The sequence below is a fragment of the Grus americana genome, chromosome 10 (genome assembly GCF_028858705.1).
Source record: "Grus americana isolate bGruAme1 chromosome 10, bGruAme1.mat, whole genome shotgun sequence".
NCBI classification, from domain to species: Eukaryota; Metazoa; Chordata; class Aves; order Gruiformes; family Gruidae; genus Grus; species Grus americana.
The window spans coordinates 23,938,304-23,955,385 of record NC_072861.1 but is presented as its reverse complement, the minus strand read 5'-3'; the positions used below and the strand labels follow the sequence as shown (position 1 = coordinate 23,955,385).

Sequence of the window (17,082 nt, the reverse complement as noted above, 5' to 3'; positions counted from 1 at the left end):
TGATGAGCTCCTGCCTCCCGCTAAGGTACATCTCCGGTAAAAGCCAAGGTCGGAAGAGGGGAGCACTGCAGCCGCAGACATAAAAAATAACATTTTTTCCCCACACCCAGACCCCTCGTCCACAGACGCAGCTCACCGGCTTGGCCAGACCCCTTCCCCGCCTTTCGGCAGATGGCACCCTACGAGTTTTGCACCCTTTCACACCCCAAACCTAGACCCAGGCACAGTCAGAAAAGGCATTTCTGCAGTCATTTCTTCACATGTCGCTTCTCCAGATCATCTCCCTGGCCTGGACTTTACACAAGGACACTTCCGAATGACTAAACGCGGAAGGAAAGAGGAACTTTATTTCCCTCCCAGACCTTGTTGTGAGAATCGGCCGGCTCGTGCCGGGGGCAGCAGCTCCAGGGGGTCAGCAGCCAGCGCTTTTTGCCCCCAAACACTTTTGCATCCTTTGGTTCGGTACTTTTCTTACCGGTCTGCAGATGCCCACGTGCCGGGAGCAAGCTGATGGCTTTCTAAGGCACTGTCCGAAAATGAGGAGGGCAAAGCGCAGCCCGGCAGCGCGGAGCCGCAGACGCTGCCGACACCGTCCCAGCACCCGGCCAGGGCCCCTCTGCCTCCTGGTCCCTCCCGGGCAGAGCCGTGGGATGCTCCGGAGGAGCCTCCGGTGAGAGGTCTGCGGCACAGCCGAGCGCTCCGCACCAAAACCTGCCGCCTTCAGCCGGCGGGAGCTGGCTGGGACGCGTTAGCATCGGAGGAGGGTGGCTGGCCCCTTATTCATCATTTACTTCGCTCTGGTTTTCACCGTACGTTTTCAGACGCATTTCAGAAGCAGCAACTTCTCCCCACAACACAACAGAGACTAAAGGGGAACTGAGGCTGTTTGGGGGGGGACATGGACCCGGCGGGGAGGGGAGGGGGACACATCCCTGCATGAGCTGTCCCGGGTCTCCACCGGCCACCGGAGCAGGACAGCTGGTGAGCAGGAGCGGCCACCCCCACGGCGACAGGCCCCCAACCACCCCAGCACCCCGATGGCACACCCCAAGCCCTCTCCTGGGTGCAGGGCTGGCAAGGGGCCCCGCAGCCCCGCCGGTAACACCGCTGACACGTGCCAGGGACAAGCGCAGGACAGACCCTGGGGGACACCACGGAGTTACCGGGGTTCATCCATGCCACCTCTCCAGGGCTGTCGTGCCCTGGAGATCCAGAGTCACGGCTTGTTTCCCAAAGCTGCTGCATTTCTCCACGAGTGCTCTTCGCGTCCTTCCTTCTGGCAGGAAGAGCGGCATGAAGAGCCCCTAAGGATAGAAACTCAAGAGAAGCGCTGTCAGATTTCTGCATCGCAGTTTATCGCCCATTTCTCCCAGAGCATTCATGCCCCTTCCGGAAAAGGGATGTGGCTAATTACTTCCCGGGGACGTCAAGGGAACTGGAGACGCTCAAACCCTTCCTGGCAGACCAAGCGCACGTAATGACACCCTGAGCTGGGGACGTGCTTGGGCAGTGGCACTAACAGCTGATCCAGAAGCGGCACGAGTATCAGCAGAAGCAGAAATCAGACTCTGGCAGCTCAACGGCTGCTCCTGCTTGAACCCACCTTCCTGCACCGGCTGGGACGGGGGGTTCCAGCTGGAGGGAGAGATTTTGGGGAGCTGGAGGGAAGGGCGTGCACCTGGTGCAGCCCAGGATCTGTTCTGCATTGGCAGGATGGTACCGAAGTGGCGACGGACGTCCCGGTGAGCAGCGCTGCACTCGGAGCACTTCGCCCTGGGCAGGTGGTTTGTGTGGCCGACCGCAGGCAAAGACCGAGCCCGTGGGTTAAACCCAGAACGAGTGCTCCCCGCCAGGCACGCTGGCCACACACGCTCACGAAGCACAGGCGGGCACTGCCACGCTGTTTCACGCTGTTTCACACTCACAAAGCACAGGCGGGCACTGCCACGCTGTTTCACGCTGTTTCATGCTCACAAAGCACAGGCGGGCACTGCCACGCTGTTTCACACTCACGAAGCACAGGCGGGCACTGCCACGCTGTTTCACGCTGTTTCACACTCACAAAGCACAGGCGGGCACTGCCACGCTGTTTCACGCTCACAAAGCACAGGCGAGTGCTGCCACGCTGTTTCACGCTGTTTCACACTCACAAAGCACAGGCAAGCACTGCCACGCTGTTTCACGCTGTTTCACACTCACAAAGCACAGGCGAGTGCTGCCACGCTGTTTCCCCACACGGGAACGTCCCGGTGGGTTCGGAGATGTACCCAGCCATTGCTCCCCCCAACTACGAAGCGGAAGGTGTGCTCCTGCCTCGGCCGAGCCCTCGCTGCCTGGTGCCGCTGGCGCGGAGCTGGCCGGTCCCTGTGTGCCGGGGTCTTACCTGGTGATCTCCTCCTTCAGAGCGGCGGGGTCCGTGGGATAAAACTTCACACGGAAGCACATGGTGAAGGGAGGCTGGGCTGTGGGGAGAACAGCGATGCTGCCGTCACCCAGGGACGGGGTTTGTCCCCTCCGTCCTCCCGAACAACCCCGCTTGAGGAGACGGTCAGATATTGCTGGGGGTCTCCCCTGCTCTCCCTGTCACCCCCAAACACACCCAGCTGCCCTTGGTAAGGAGGCAGGAGACGGGCACGGGGCCGTTCCCCGCTGCGGTGGCCATGGGGGGGGCAGACACCCCCAGTGAAGCCGTGGGGCAGCGCCCACAGCACCGTCTGCGGCCGTGCACCCCACCACCCGCTCGCCAGGCCGGCCCCGGTGCTGGCACGTCTCGCTTGCTCAGCACCATCACTTCTGTCCTGGTCTCGCAGGGCCGGTGCCCCGTGCCGGGGGGGCATGGCCGGCTGCGACTGCACCGGGGCCGGTGGAGAACGATCCCACTTTGGACCCAGCAGAAGGGCTCTGTGGATAACCAAAAAGGGCTTTTTCTGGGAGACGTGCTGGGAATCGACCCCGGAGGGGAAGGTCTGGAAAAATGGAAATACATCTGCAGTGAAGGGAGCACACGCCGCACGTCCAGGACATCTGCTCGCAGCGATACTCACCCCTCATCTGCTTCACAACCGACTTGGTAAATTCCAGCCAATGCTGAAACGAAAGAGAAGGTAATTAAAAAAGCAACTCAGTAACAAATACTTCCAGTTAATAACACTGACTCTATCAGCCAAAATTAAAGAAACAAACAAAAACCCCCGCTTGAAATAAATGCTGTGCTGTGGCAGTCGGAGAGCTGCATGGCAGAGCCGGAGGGGCTGCAGCCCCTGCCCGTCCGTCCGGCAGCCGAGGGAGGGTCCAAGCAGGACCCCAGCCCCAGCGTCCCCACCTGACGCCTCTCTCTGCACGGCCCCGGGAAAGCCGGGTCCTCCGCGTGCCCCTTGGCAGCCCCACCAGGTTGGCGGCACGGTCGGGCTCCGCTGACGCCGGGCGCGCGGTTGCGCTTGCTCAGCACCCAGCAAGGACCCAGGAGAGGCGCTGGGCAGAGCAGGGGCTCGCCAGGACGCACCTTCCTTTGCTCAACAGGCCGTGCTGTCCCCAAGGCCAAGTGCGGTTTTGTCTCAGCGACAACAACCCGGCCAAGTTCCAGGCCAAGGGCATCGGCCTCCCGCTCTCGGTGCTCTGCTCACCGGATCGCTGAGCAAGGAGGTGACCCTTTTTGTGCCGAGGCACCTGGTCCCCAGTTGTTAAAATCACCCTTCGCTGGCGCCGCGCGGTTGCACGCGTGCACCGGATGGTGCTGGAGAAGCGCGTGGACTGGTCTCTTTGAGACCCAAGGCTTAAAGCTTAAATCAAGGCCCTGCCTGCAGAAGGTACGAGCCCCTCTCCCCGCAGGCTGGCGGCTCCAGGGGACGTGGGGATCCCCATCGACCCCCGCTGCGGGGACGCGTGGCTCCCGGGGTGTGTGGCTGCCCGTGCCGCCGCGGTGCCGGCAGGCGGGAGCACGCAGCAGCGCGGTTCTGCCGCGGAGGGCGATGGCTCTGCAGCGCTGGCTGCAACGACCGGCTGAAATCACCCAGCCCAACCCCGACAGGAGCCGGGATCTGTAATTACAGCACGACACCGGGAAGGTTACGCCCAGTCCCGTATCTCTGAAATTACACTTCTTTCTGCGCCGTCTAAAAGGAACCATCGAGCTCTGCCTGCAGAAAAGCCTCTGCAATAGCTGCTGCTTTGATTCGACATCGTTCGGGCAGGCGCATTCAGGAAACAAAGCGCTGTCAGCCAAGAAGCGGCTTCAGATGCCTGTGCGTTGGCAAGAGGGAACCCCGAAACGCCAAAGCAAAATGACTGCAATTAAGGCAAACGCTAGTTAGCACAAAGGATCACAGACCTACAAAGACATAGCACTAAAATCTGGGATTGCCACAGAAAACTCGAAATATAAATGTCCACCACTGAGACAAAACCAGTGAGCGGTGGCTCCAGGCGGCTGCACAAACTGGGCTGGGTTTCGCTCGGGCATTTCTGGGGTGCGTTCGGTACCTGATGCGGATGTGCCGCTGGCGGCACTGCAAAAACCAGCAGCGGGGTGGAGGGGGCCACGGCACGCCCAGTTCCCTGGGTGGGGGTCTGGTCCCTCACACCGGTTCCTCCCACGACCGTGCAGACGCAGCCCCTTGCTCCGGAGGCGTTGGGAAGCCTGGGGGCATGGGGCAGCCCCGGTGGGGGTCTGATGGCCGCTGGCAGCGAGCGGTCTGGGTGCTTCAACAGCAGCGTTGGGGATGGGGAACATCACGGGGGGTTCCTGCGGGAAACGCCTGCCCCGGTCCCAGGAACCCATTGCAGGACCAAGGAACCTCCGCCGGTCCCCACCGTGCTGGGAAGAAGCACCGTGTCCTTTTGGCCTGGGCGGGAACGGTGCGAGTGCCAGCACCAGCGCCTGGCACAGGTCCAGCCGCGTGCCAGGACATGACGGGTAAGGAGGCAGGATTCATTCTCGCTTTTTCTCCACTTTTCAGCATCTCTGCTGTCTGCGGCCCTGGGCTCTCAACAGACCTTGCAGCAGCCCCAGGGCAGTGCACAGGCTCCTCCCGGCCACGCTTAGAAATGAAGAGGTTTTCAAGGGCTTCCCTGCGCCCTCCCGGCAGGAGCTGTAGCTGTGCCTGGAGCACGCTGCGGGCTGCCGCAGCCGCCTCTCCCACATCACACGAGCGCTGCGGCTCCCAGCCCAGCCCCGGGCAGGAGCAGAGTGCGGCCCTGCTCGCTGTGCCCCCCCCCCCGTCCCCTCCCCAGCCCAGGCACGTGGCAGAGCACCCTTTCCGTACGGAATATCGACTTGTGCCTCAGAAATAACGGACTGCAGCGACAGCTCGGTTCATCACGGGCTTAAATGCAGCCGAGGAAATGCTAAAGCCGGGCAGCTCTGACAGCCACAGTGCCCGTCAGCTCCACGCTGGGGCTGGCTCTCACGTGGACGGCTGCCCGCCGGCTTCGGGCTTTGCATCCTGAGCGCAGGAGAAGCAGGATCCGGCCCTGGGCACCGGCCCATCACACACAACAGCAGAGAAACATCCTGTCCCTGCACCAGCTCGGACGAGACACGGACCCCGCGTCGTCCATCTGCCCGCTCGTTTGCTGCAAGAGAAGATGCTCTGCGACACCCCCCACGCCCCTGCTGCACGCCGTGCCTGTGCTGAGGGGTTTTCCAGCGCTCAGCCTGCGCTCTCAATCCACCGCCCGTGCCACAGAGCCGAGGTGTAACAGTGATTGTGCGCAGGGGTTTATTTCTGCGTGTGCGTAAAGAGGCAATTCACCAAAAAGCAGGGAAGCAAAGAGCCGACACACAAGTGGGGCGGCAGGTAATGATCCCTCAGCACCACGTGAGAAAAACGCTGCTCGCCAGAGCTGAAGAGCCACCGCTCCAGAGCCCGCTGCAAACCCATGGCCACGGTGGGCAGGAGGCAAAGCTGGGAGAAGGCTGGAGAAGTCGGGAGGGAGAGAGCCCAGACAACGCAAGTCGGGGGGCACAGGCGACGTGGGGGGGTGATGGTCCAGAGACCCCGCGAGAAGCAGCAGCATCGCGTGCTCCCCGATGGCCGGCACTTCGCAAGGTGGGGAGGACGAGGAAGAGGAAGAGGAAGAGGAAGCTGCTGCTCCAGGTGGGAAAAGCCACGTGAGTGTCGGTGGGTGTCCCTGGAAGGGGGAAGGGGAGTGAGGGGCTCAGACCGGCCCCGTCCCACTGCAAGGAGCAGCGAGGGACCCGCTCCCCGGCCGCCGGCAGCAACACGGGGCCCAGCTCCTGGCTCAGCAGCGGCCGCTCCCTGTAACGGCCCCGGCAGAAGGTGCCTTGGGGTGCAGAAACTGCCCAATACGGTGGCTCGTGTCGATCGGCAGGAAGCGCAACACGAGGCTGTTATTAACAGCTGCGCCTGCGAGCGCGTTCACTGCGCTTCTCATTCCCAAAGCTCAAGTGCTCTGATGGCAAGCAGCGCTTTCACACGTGCTTGCGAAGAGCTTGCGTTCTGCACACGTTTTAAAAGGAGCGTGGACAGCTAACCCCGAGGAAGTGGCAGGACCCATTCGCACAACATCTGCACGGAAACCCCTCTCGTCGGGACGGTGGCGCACGGGACCCCCCCGCAGGGCTCTGTCCCTGCCGGACGCTGTGCCACCCTCTGCCCGGACCTACGGCAGCTGCCCGGGGACGCAGCGGGACTCCGCACGGATCCGTGCTGGGAGCTGCACTGCCAGGTCAGCCCAGGTCCTGCCGCGGGGCTCTAGGCTCCGTGCACGCCAAAGTCTTGTTTCACTCTTCATTGCCCGAGGCAACACACGCGAGTGTTTGGGTTCTCGGCACAAAGCTGTCGCATGGCCTGATCTTGGCGTTAAAACGCGACAGCACCAGAAATAGTCCCGCAAGCTCAGCGTCAGATCTCCCTCCTCGCCTTTGCAGTAGCATCAAATCCGCTCACTTTGCAAACGCAAGATGTTTTCACCACTCGTGCCGGGATCCGAGAGCTGCGCGTGTTCCTCCGGCTCCACATCCTGACCGACGCCGAGGATGCGTCAGCGGAGCAGGGACACTGAGGCTGCTGCTGCCGGAGCCCGGGTGCACCCTGGGACCCCCTTCCCCGGGGCTGCGGCACGAGACTCAGCCCTGGCGCTGGCAGAAGAGGTGGGAAGGGGTGGGGGGGGTCTCCCCAGGGTGCTCAGGGGGGCCCACAACCTGCAAAGCAATGACCCGTCAGGGCGCCCAGAGCCCCGGGCTTGTCCCCTTCCCAGCAGCAGGGCAGGGAGAATCTCTGGGGAAGAGCCCCTCCTCACTGCCTAAACTGAATTTCATTGCGTTTGCCTCACGCTCTGGTTCTCAGCCGCAGCAGCAAGGACAAGTCTGACACCACCGAGCTGCGAGAAACCCCAACAGCCAGCCCGGGCTCTCACCCTTTGCTTGTCGGGGTCCACAAACCGAATGCCGAAGTAGTCCTTCTCCAGCAGGTTCAGGTGGTGGCAGAGAAGGTCGAACAGGTACTGGCCCTTGGCATCTCTCTGTAAGACAAAAAAACTGATTTACAAAGCAGCAGGAGGAGGGCGATGGAGCTGGGGCACGCTGGGTGGGCGAAGGGTCCGAAACTTGCAGAGTGACACATACTTTAAAATAAAATTTGGCGGTGCACATCCCACCAACTTCCCCGGTGCTTCACCAGCGATATTTTCAGCACGGAAACCCTCTCCCACCCCACCTGAGGGGCAGCCCAACAGCAGCCGGGAGCAGGACCCCATGACGCACCGGTGCCCGTCCCCGTCCCGAGACCCGCGGCTCGTGCCCAGGCGGGACGCTGAGGCTGCCCGGGGCTCGGCAGGACACCGCAGCATGAGCCAGAGCCCACGGCCACTTGGACAACAAATCTGCGTCCGGGCGGCTCTGGGCAGCACTGCGGAGGTGAAGCTGCCGGGACGGAGCGTGCGGTGAGAGCAGGAGCAGGGCAGAACGGCAACCAGCCCAGACACGGCCTGAACACCACGAAACGCCCGGGGTATTTTAAAAGCGTAAAGAAAACCGTGACACAGGTCGGAGTCTGTCCGGGAATCACCCCGCAGCTCGAGTCGCAGCAAAGCATCCGGCGGGGAAGCTGTGACTTTGGGGGTCTGCTCGCCTGGCCCGTGCAGGAAGGTCACGGCCGTGCGGCTGCTGCGATCCCTGCTGCGCTCCCTCGCCGTAGCACGGCACGGGCCACCAGCAGCTCACTGCTGTTGCTCCCCCCGGCCCCGTTAAACAGCCTTTCCCTGGCCCGGCGCCGTGGTGCGGCCAGCGCTGACCTGCCTATTTTTGGCATATTTCTTCTGTGCCCTTTTCTGCTGTTGAGCTTTTAGGGAAAACCCTTCCCCGTTCCCTGTCCCTGGGGCTCTGCATCGCTGCGGCCGTGGCAGAGGGACTCCACACTTTTCTACGTTCTCCAGGACCAGCCGGCGCTGCCGGACCCCCACTCAGGAGAGAGTGGGAGCCTCTGGGCAACGAGGGTTACAGCTGATTGATCAGCAGTGGGATTCACCCGGAGCACGTGTACAGCTGCGCAACGCTGTATATCAAACCCCTTCTACGACAGCAATTTAACTACTCAAAAATTTTCCATCCAATGTATAATCGAGCACTGTAACGTTTTGCTCGTGGACAAGAACGCAGATACACCCCGATAACTCGTGACCCTCTGCTCAGCGGAGCTGCCCGCAGGATCTGTCCCGGGGCAGCGGCTCCGTGCTGAGCAGAGCCGTACCGCCGCGGTGGTCTTGCCCCACGAGGCTCAGCGCTTGCTGAGAGCAGGGTCCTCTCTGTCTGTGTCAGGTTTGGGAACAAAACCGGTATTTTATGTATTTCTGAAAAGCTCAATCCACGTGCTGCTGCCTGGGGCCGGGGAGGGAGAAGAGGTAAAATCGTTCAGACCCTTTACGGCAGAGCAAGGGACACCCAGGTGCCCGGGCTGATGGATGCACTGGCAGGATCTGGCCCCTCAGCCTGCCTGCCCTGCCTGCTGCCTGCCCTGCCTGCTGCCTGCCCTGCCTGCTGCCTGCTGCCTGCCCTCCGCCGTGCTCCGGGGTTTGCAGAAGGGCCCGGGAGCAGCAGCGCTGCAGGCGCTGGGGACCTGCTTTACCGCGCCGCGTCTCTGCAGATCAAAGGCTGCTCCTGACAGCCGACACTGCCTCCTTCAGATAACACGGGTTTCTGTTTCCCGACAAATACATTTAACACGGGCGTTATCTGATCAAATAATCGCTCTGCAGACACAGGCCGCGCAATCGGGGAACCCCACGGGTCTGGCATTAACCCGTTCCTGGGCCTTGGTACGGTATGATAAACGTCTCTGCATTTCAAATAAACAGCGCTTCCTTTAGAAAGCCACGAAGTTCAGGCTGCAATAACGCAGCCGCTGAAATGAGCCGCCCTCAGCGCCGGTGCCCGGCAGCACCGAGGCGATGGAGGAGGTGACCCCCGGGCCGTGCCACTGCCGGAGCAGGGGCCACCGCGGCTCCCGGGATGCAAACGGGGCCTTCGCAAGCGGCCGCGCGGGGAGAGCCCATCCTGCTCGCCCGGCTGCTGCAGCGCTGGCGCTCGGCCAGCGGCCACGGGCTGATGGAGCGTCTTGGAGTCAGCGGGAGGGTCGGCTGCGCAGCGGAGGAAAGGGCTCGGGGGACGCGGGGCGTGCAGCACCCGCTCCAGCCCCGGCCCGAACGGAAGATGGGAAGGACAGAGAGCCCCTGAGCCAGGCTGAGAGGCGGAGGGAAGAGCCCGGTGCTGCCCGGCAAGGCTCGGCTGCGTGGCAGGGGCTGCTCACCGGGCCCTGCCGCTCCCAGAAGACGATGGCCTCGAAGCGATCGCTGACGTGAAGCGTCCCTGGAAATCCTGCTGGTGACCGTGCCCCAACCCTCTGCCCGGGGCCGGTGCCGTCACAGTCGTACCCCAGCCCTCCCCTCGCCCTGCCACCCGCATCTCCTGCAGCCCAGCTCTCTGCTCACAGCATCGGCACGGCGGTCTCGCCAAAATACCTGGAGGCGATGGAGAGGATCCATCGGCTGCCTCCGAGGTTCAGCCCCACAGCCCCGGCGCTGTCTCAAGCCGCCCCCAAGGCACGGGCTGGTCTGCGCAGCCCAACAACCCTGACGGCAAGTCCCTGCTCTGCCCGTCTTCATCCCTCGCTTGCAGAACGGGGTGGGACTCACTCGGGCACTGGCCAAGCTTAAGTCGAGTCTTAAAAAGCCTCCTGTGGCGAACGTGTTTGATGGGATCTGTTTGGGATGCAGCCAAGGGCGGCTTTTTATGCAGTGACCGATGCACTGTAAAACACACGGTGCTGAAAGACACCGAGCCATAGCCTGCGTCCCCGGGGGCGTTCAGCCATCTGTCCCCGTGCCGAGGGGCACAGGCATGTTCACCGCTCTCAGCAGCATCACATCTCTGCAGATGAACCAGAGCCCCCCTGTTAGCCTTGTGCCCGTGTCCCTGCGGGCTGCGTGCAGAGGCAAGAGAAAACTGACTCCAGAACAGCTTCGTTTGGGCAGACGAGGCGACTTGGAGATGAAGTGTCAGCAGCGGGGTGCTCCCCACGAGAGCACCCTGACGCGGCTGAGCGGGCTGTGCTCTGGCTCTGCTCAGACTCTGCACCAGCCACACCGGCGGCTGTGGCCGAGGGACGCGAAGCCGCTCTGTTCCGTGGTTCGTAAAACCTCTCCGGGCCAATCAACGGACCCCCGGCTTCACTCTCACTCTGCTGGGGTAGCAGCGAGATTTCGCTTTTACTGCAAGTGATCCCTGGGGCGGATCGCAGAGGGTCCTCCGAGGAGCATCGGAGAGGTGGCTGTGTGTGACACCTCCCACAGCCGCGGCACCAGGTGCCACCGAAAGCTGGTGCTCAGCAGCAGCCCCGGCTGCTGGCCCATGACTTTGTCCTGAGGGCATCTGCAGCCCAGAACCAGCCCCAGCCCCAGCCCCGCTGCTCACGCTGCCCATACAGCGGCCGTGGCTCAGCATCCTGCTCCAGCACTGCGGCTCCTCGGGGGGATGCCGGGCACCCACCACCCAAAGGGATGCGGCCGAGCACTCCGGGTGCCGCTCACGGGGCCACGAGGTTGCTCGGTACCTGGGCGGACAAGTGCCCGCCCGTCGCTGGCGTGGCACAGCGAGCTGCCCTCGCACTCACCTGGACGAGCCCGACCTTGCAGCCCGGCGGTAAAAGGCTCGCCGAACCTCGCCTGGCTCGTGCCGAAGTAAACCAGGGCTGGGCTTTTGGAGCCTGCTGTTAAAGCGCGGCCAAACCCTGCCTGCAGAACTGCAGCTGGGGACGGCCGGGCTGGGCACGCAGTGAATCCCACCCCGCTCAGCTCAGCTGACTCACGCTCTGCCCCAAGTCATTACCTGGTTTTTAAGCAGCTCTCCTTGTTGTGGAAATGGAGACTCGAGACAGATGTTCTGGGCAGAAAGAGGGCGAAGTAGCAGGAGAGCGGTGAGAGCGGTGCCAGGAGAGTCTGCACCGCGGCAGCTGAAGCGTTTTGCAGCCGCAGCACGGCGGGGGAGATGGGCTGGAGCTGAGCAGGCAGCGGTCCTGCCAAACCCATCCCAGTCCTTGGGAGATGCTGAGACCATAAACAAACAGAACTCCCTGCAGGCAGCAAGTCCTGCCAGCCGATGGGAACAACACTCTGACAGCGCAGAGCTAAAATTTCAGGAATTGCCTCTGCCTGCTCTCCTCTCCTGCATCCCCCCCGCTCCCCAGGCCAAGCAGCAAAGCTTACGCTTGCTGTGATCGCCAAACGCACCCGGCGCTGGGAAAAGGAAAGACTCCCATTTCCACAGGCAGATATTGAAACTCGTACTTCAGCAGCCCGCCGTCCGTGCTGGGCCCTCGCCGTGCTGCGTTAATGGTGCTGGCTGGCTGCATTTGTTGCAGCCCTGCAGCCACGGCCGTCGGCCCAGGACCCGCTGGCAAAGCTGCAGGCTGGGCACCAGCCCACGGGGCTTCGATGCATTGCGGCCACGCAGGATGGGCACCCGCGCAGCGGCTCCCGCGCAGTCCATGCGTATGGCCACCCCCGGCGCTGCCCCACGCTCGGGAAGCATCCTCAGAGGGGGTCCAGCAGAGCCCACCCCGCAGAGGAACGAGGCGCCAGGCCACGCTGGGGAGCGGATGCATCGGGCACGGTGGGGACCCCAGGGCCACCCGCACCAGCCACGTTCCCTTTCGCGTGCCTGAGGGACCAGAAACCTGGAGTTTGAGCGCAACTGCCCAGACCCAGCCCGAGCCAAAGGCGACTCCTCGGGCTGGCAAAGCCAGCGTCCCCCGGGAGCTGGCGGGGGAGACCTTCGTTTAACGCGGGTCCCCGTCAGCTGCTGCTCCCGCTGGGAACGCGGACGGTCCCGTTCCTGCACCAAACCAGGTCCCCCCCCCCAGCCTGCGCACCTCGCCCACCGCCCTGCTGCAGCTGCGCCTGGGGACGCGGAGCAAAGCGCCTCCGGCTCGGCCGAGCGGGGAGCTGCCGGCCGGCTCGCCAGCACGCCGTGGTCACCGGCACCGCCGGCCGCTGCTTGGGAAACGAGGCTGCTCGTTTGTGAGCCCGAATATGGATTTAGGTGCTGAACTTGGAAAAGCGTGGCCTAGATTGGGCTTTATTAACCGGCTAATTGAGTCTCTGCGCGTATCATCCATCACTGTCAAACGCAACCGCCGCCTGGTACAGGCTGTGCGCCCGCTCAGGTACAAGGGCACAGAATGGAAAGGAATAACGGAACCTGCCAGAATCCAAATCCCTTTTCCTTGCGTACAGCAAGTTATTCTTCTTTCACTAAATAACACTCATTTTTCACTGAGGACTGAAGCAGCAACACGGAGCTTGAGAAGAAAGAAACTGCAGCAGCATCTTGCGAGCAGCAGAACAAACAGCCGAGCTCTGCTCGCCAGGCACGAAATACCCTCCCCAGAGCAGCTGATACGGGCAGTAGGAAGACGGGCCCTCCTCCTGCATTATACAGAAAATAGAAATAAATACTCATTTCATCTTCTTCCCCTAGAAACGATTAGTTCGCAGGCTGAACTAAAGGGACGTCTGACACAGCCACAGAGGTTAAAACAACTGACCGCACCACGGAAATTGTAGCTGCACAAATAAAGACGTACTCGTAAATTATTCCCAATTAGACCTGAAGGGCTGTTATAACGGAAGCAGCTGCCGCAGCACGTGCGCTCTCCCTTGCGCCTCTGCTGCCAGCGCTGCGTGGCACATCTGGCCGCTCCGCTCGGCACATCTGGCAGCCCCAGCCCGGCACGCTGCTCAGCGCGCTGCAGCGACGTGGGCTCTGTCCTGCTCACGCTCGTTGAGCTCTCACACTCAGGGGAGTCTGGGACAGCCACAGAAAATGCCAGGGAGCGCTGCAAAAGCGTGACCCTTCCTAGCTAGGGGACGATTTCACCACCCCCAGCATCGCGCCCCTCCTCGCCTCCCAAAGCCAGTTGTGCCGGGATTTTCTCCAGGCTCTTCTCCCTTTCCCTGCCCGCGCCCCAGATTAGCACAAACCTCTGCATAATGCTCTCCTCTGCAATCTTAAGGCAGAGAAATCGCAATGAAGGACAAATCAGACATCCCCCCCAGTCCAATGGAATATGGTGAAAGTGTAAAAACGCAAACGGCGTTACAGGGGGAAATGCTTTCTCTTTGATCTCTCTAACTTGAATTAAACATATTCTAAATTAATCATTACGAGTATGTCTTTCAGGAAATTATCCGAACTGTCTTTACAAATCACAACTCAAAAGAGCTGTCTGTTGCATAACATTGGCTTAAATATTCTATGTTTTGATCTCTGTGTGTTCTTACAAAATGAGACTTATCTCTGTCCTAAGGCTTGAGGTCAGCCTTTCAGGGTGCAGCAGCCGAACGGAGGGACTATCGCCAGCCGCACCGTGAGCAATCCCCGTGCGCACACCGGGAACGCCGCACGCCAAGCTGACCCGCGCCACGCAGAGTTATTTGCTGCTGAACGCTGACAGCTGCTCAAGACTTTTCTCTGTCTTAAACCTCTGCTACATACAAAAACTTGAGGAACTGCAGGGCAGCGTAGCGTCGCGTGCAGCCACGGCTGGACGCTGCAGGGCTTTACCGTTATTAATCCCCATCGTGCGACCGAGCAGGACACCGAGGAGCGTTCCCGGTGGAGGCCGGTTTGCAGAGGCAGCGTGGCGGCCGTGCCGCCGCCGTACTGCTGGCTGCTGCTTCCAGCGCAGAGCTGCGGAGGGTAACGCGGATTGCCGCTCACTCGTGACGTACCACGCTGAATTGTTCTGATTCATAACAGTCCCCAATTTTGCCTCGGCTCGTGCTCCGCGAGATGGAGACGTGGCGCTGCTCGCAGAGGGCTGCATTACGGCACGGGCAGGCGGAAAACCTGCAGACCTGAATTCTTCTGTGATGGTCCGTGCAGCACCTCGCCCGGAAGCACAGCGAAACCCGAATGGTTTCAGCGCTGCAGGGCAGTGCGGCAGCGCAGGGCGATGCTCCCGGGGGGCCCAACTCCCCCAGCTCAGCCCCCTCATCTCCCTCATGCCTAATCCTGCCGTGGGTGCTGGGACCAGATCTCATGCGCTGCCGTTTCTACGGGGAGCCCCGAGCACATCCCAATACCCCGACCCACAGCCCCGCGGGACCTCTGCAGACCGGCTGAGCTCGTCACGGCAGCGGGTGGTTTTGGGGACAGACTTGGGACAAGACTGACTTGGGGCTGGGAGGGCTCAGGGGCGCACATTGCCCTGGGATACAGCTACGTGCACTCACCGCAGCGGCCGCAGCAGCCGCACTCATCCTGGCTCGCTGCCCTGCGCCCGCCCAGCCTCCCCGCACCCTTGGGTGGCACGAGCAAAGCCCCCCGGGACACGCCGCGGCCATCCAGCCCCACGCGCGGGTTGCGGTTCACGTGTAGCCGTGCTGCAGGCTCTGCCCGCCCCGGCCAGGGAACGGCGGCTGCCAAACCCGCGGAGGAGAGGAGCTGGCTGAGGGACGAACGTGCGGAGGGGGACGCTGCCCCGGGAGGGAGGAGCGGTGCTGGCTCCAGAATCCATCGCCACCCGCGCTGCTGCCCGTCAAAGCACTCCAGAGCCACCCAGCCCCGCAGCATCTTTACGAGGTACCTGAGGAGCATTAACACGTCAGCAACAGCTTGATACAGAGATTTACTGCTCTCTGCTCGGGGGGGACACGGGTTCGTCAGTGCCCTTGGGAACGAGCTCTTCCAGGGAGTTTTATGATCCCTTTTTACGAGGGGACAGGAAGGCGGTGCTGTGCCGGTGGCAGGGAGGTCCTGCCGGGATTTTCCAGCGGCACCCGTGGCTCTGTGCCGTGAACCTCCCTGTGCCGAGGACAGAGAGCTCACCAGACTTCGATGGGGACCCGTCCGGCCCCAGACCTGCAGCGCGGCAGCGAGGATGCTGCCAGCCCAGCATCGTGGGTGTCCCCCCGCCGAGCGCCTCGCCACGCTGAGCAGGAGCATCTGTAAAGTTTCTGGAGATGAAAAGTGCAGAATGCTGAAATGTGGCACCCATTACAGCAAAAGAGTTTTGCATGACGTACTTCAAAACAGAAACAGGGTTTCTACAGGGAGATAAGCGCCTCCAGCACTATCAAACAGAAGAATCCCAGATGATTTTTAAACTTTAAGAAGATTAAACTAACCTTGCGTTCTTAGCTTTTCTAAGCTCCTCAGCCAAAATTAGGGTCATCCACAGCTAAAAAAAAAAAAAAAAAGACAAAAAAACGCAAGAAGAAAAAAAGAGAGATATTTAAAAATAGCAGCTCATCTGAAAACGAATGGCGTGCCTCCCGTCAGGCAGCGTTCCCCATCCCGCTGAGCACCGCAGCCCTCCAGCAGCACATCCGCACGCCCCAGCCACGCTCCGGAGCCGCGAGCTTGCAGCGAGGGACGGCTTTGCATCGCAGGATGAGACCCAGGTCTGTCCTGAAGTCTTGCTTGTGGAGACTGGTAGCACAGCTGCTTTTTAAACCATTTATCACGTGCCACGATGGTTTTGTTTCACTCCAGCTTCTTAAGCGGGCACCACGCAGCGCCGAGCCCCTCGCCGTGTAAAAGCTCAAGCTTCCTGCATCAGCCCGAGCACCGCTGCCCCCCAAACCTGCCTCCTCCAGGCCCACCACCACACCAGCAAGGCCGGCGTCCATGATGAGGCTGAGCAGTGCCAGCCCCCTCACCAGCCTGCCGACAGCCAGCCGGGTCCTGCCGACGGCCCCGCGCACGGGACGGCACGACGACGCGTCTGCCGGAACCCCCCCATCAGCAAACCCTCAACGCGCTTCTTGCAAGGGGAAGGCGAGGGCCGGGTGCCACGTGCTCACTCGAGCATCGCGATGCCCAGCGGTCCTGCGGCGCGGGACGTCTCCGACCCCCCCCAAGCAGGCAGGTTCTTCCCGTCTCCGTCGGCGTACTCGCACCGCAAACCTCTGCGCAGAGAATCAGCTTCTGACCCCGCACCAGAGCGGCTCCCGCTTCGCCGGGCTCCTCGCAAAGGTCCTGCCCCCGCTGGGAGCCCGCAGCTGGCGGGGGGGGGCCAGTCCCGGCGAGGGGGCGATGGCAGGGGGGAGCCCAGCAAAGCACGGGGGGGGGCTTCGGCTCATCCCCCCCGACCACCGCGCTCACCTCACAGCCCAGGCTGCGCAAGGCAGACAAGCGGGAGCTGCCGTCGCCGGGAGATGCCGGAAGCGTACTCGCTCCGGATGGAAAGAAAAAGCAGGGCGCTGTTTGCGTTACTCGAGCACCACGCTGCACACCTTGCGTGGCCGGGAGGCTCCCAGGAAAGCAATTCCCACGGGCTGCAGGGGGGCTGGGAGCGAAACGGAGGGGCTGGGGGGAGCTGGGGGCCTCTACCTCCCGCCAGGGAAAAAGGAAACCACGTCGGCAGAAGCTGTGCGACATCCCGTATCCCCCACGCGCAGCGCGAGAGGAGCAGGTCGGGCACCCAGAGGCACGGACGAGTTCAGAGCTGCTCGGAACGCGCTGGGAAAAGCTGGGAAAAGCTCTGCTGCACCTCGGCCCGATCGCCCACCCCAGAGAGGCATCCGAGATCCCTCCAAACTGCGTAACACCAGGTTCCCTCTTCC

General features: G+C 62.1%; 1 protein-coding gene across 3 annotated transcripts in view; it reads right to left on the bottom strand.

The window, feature by feature from the left end:
• FRMD5 (FERM domain containing 5) overlaps nt 1-17,082 on the bottom strand; it is a 110,649-nt gene that overhangs the window by 20,700 nt on the left and 72,867 nt on the right. For 2 of the 3 annotated variants that reach the window (XM_054837285.1, XM_054837287.1), the window contains exons 2-4: nt 7,378-7,482; nt 3,045-3,087; nt 2,384-2,462 (exon numbers count right to left, since the gene is read on the bottom strand). In XM_054837285.1, coding sequence (XP_054693260.1) covers nt 2,384-2,462; nt 3,045-3,087; nt 7,378-7,482 — 227 coding nt within the window. The remainder of the gene's footprint in view (nt 1-2,383; nt 2,463-3,044; nt 3,088-7,377; nt 7,483-17,082) is intronic. The other variant, XM_054837286.1, reaches the window with a different exon arrangement.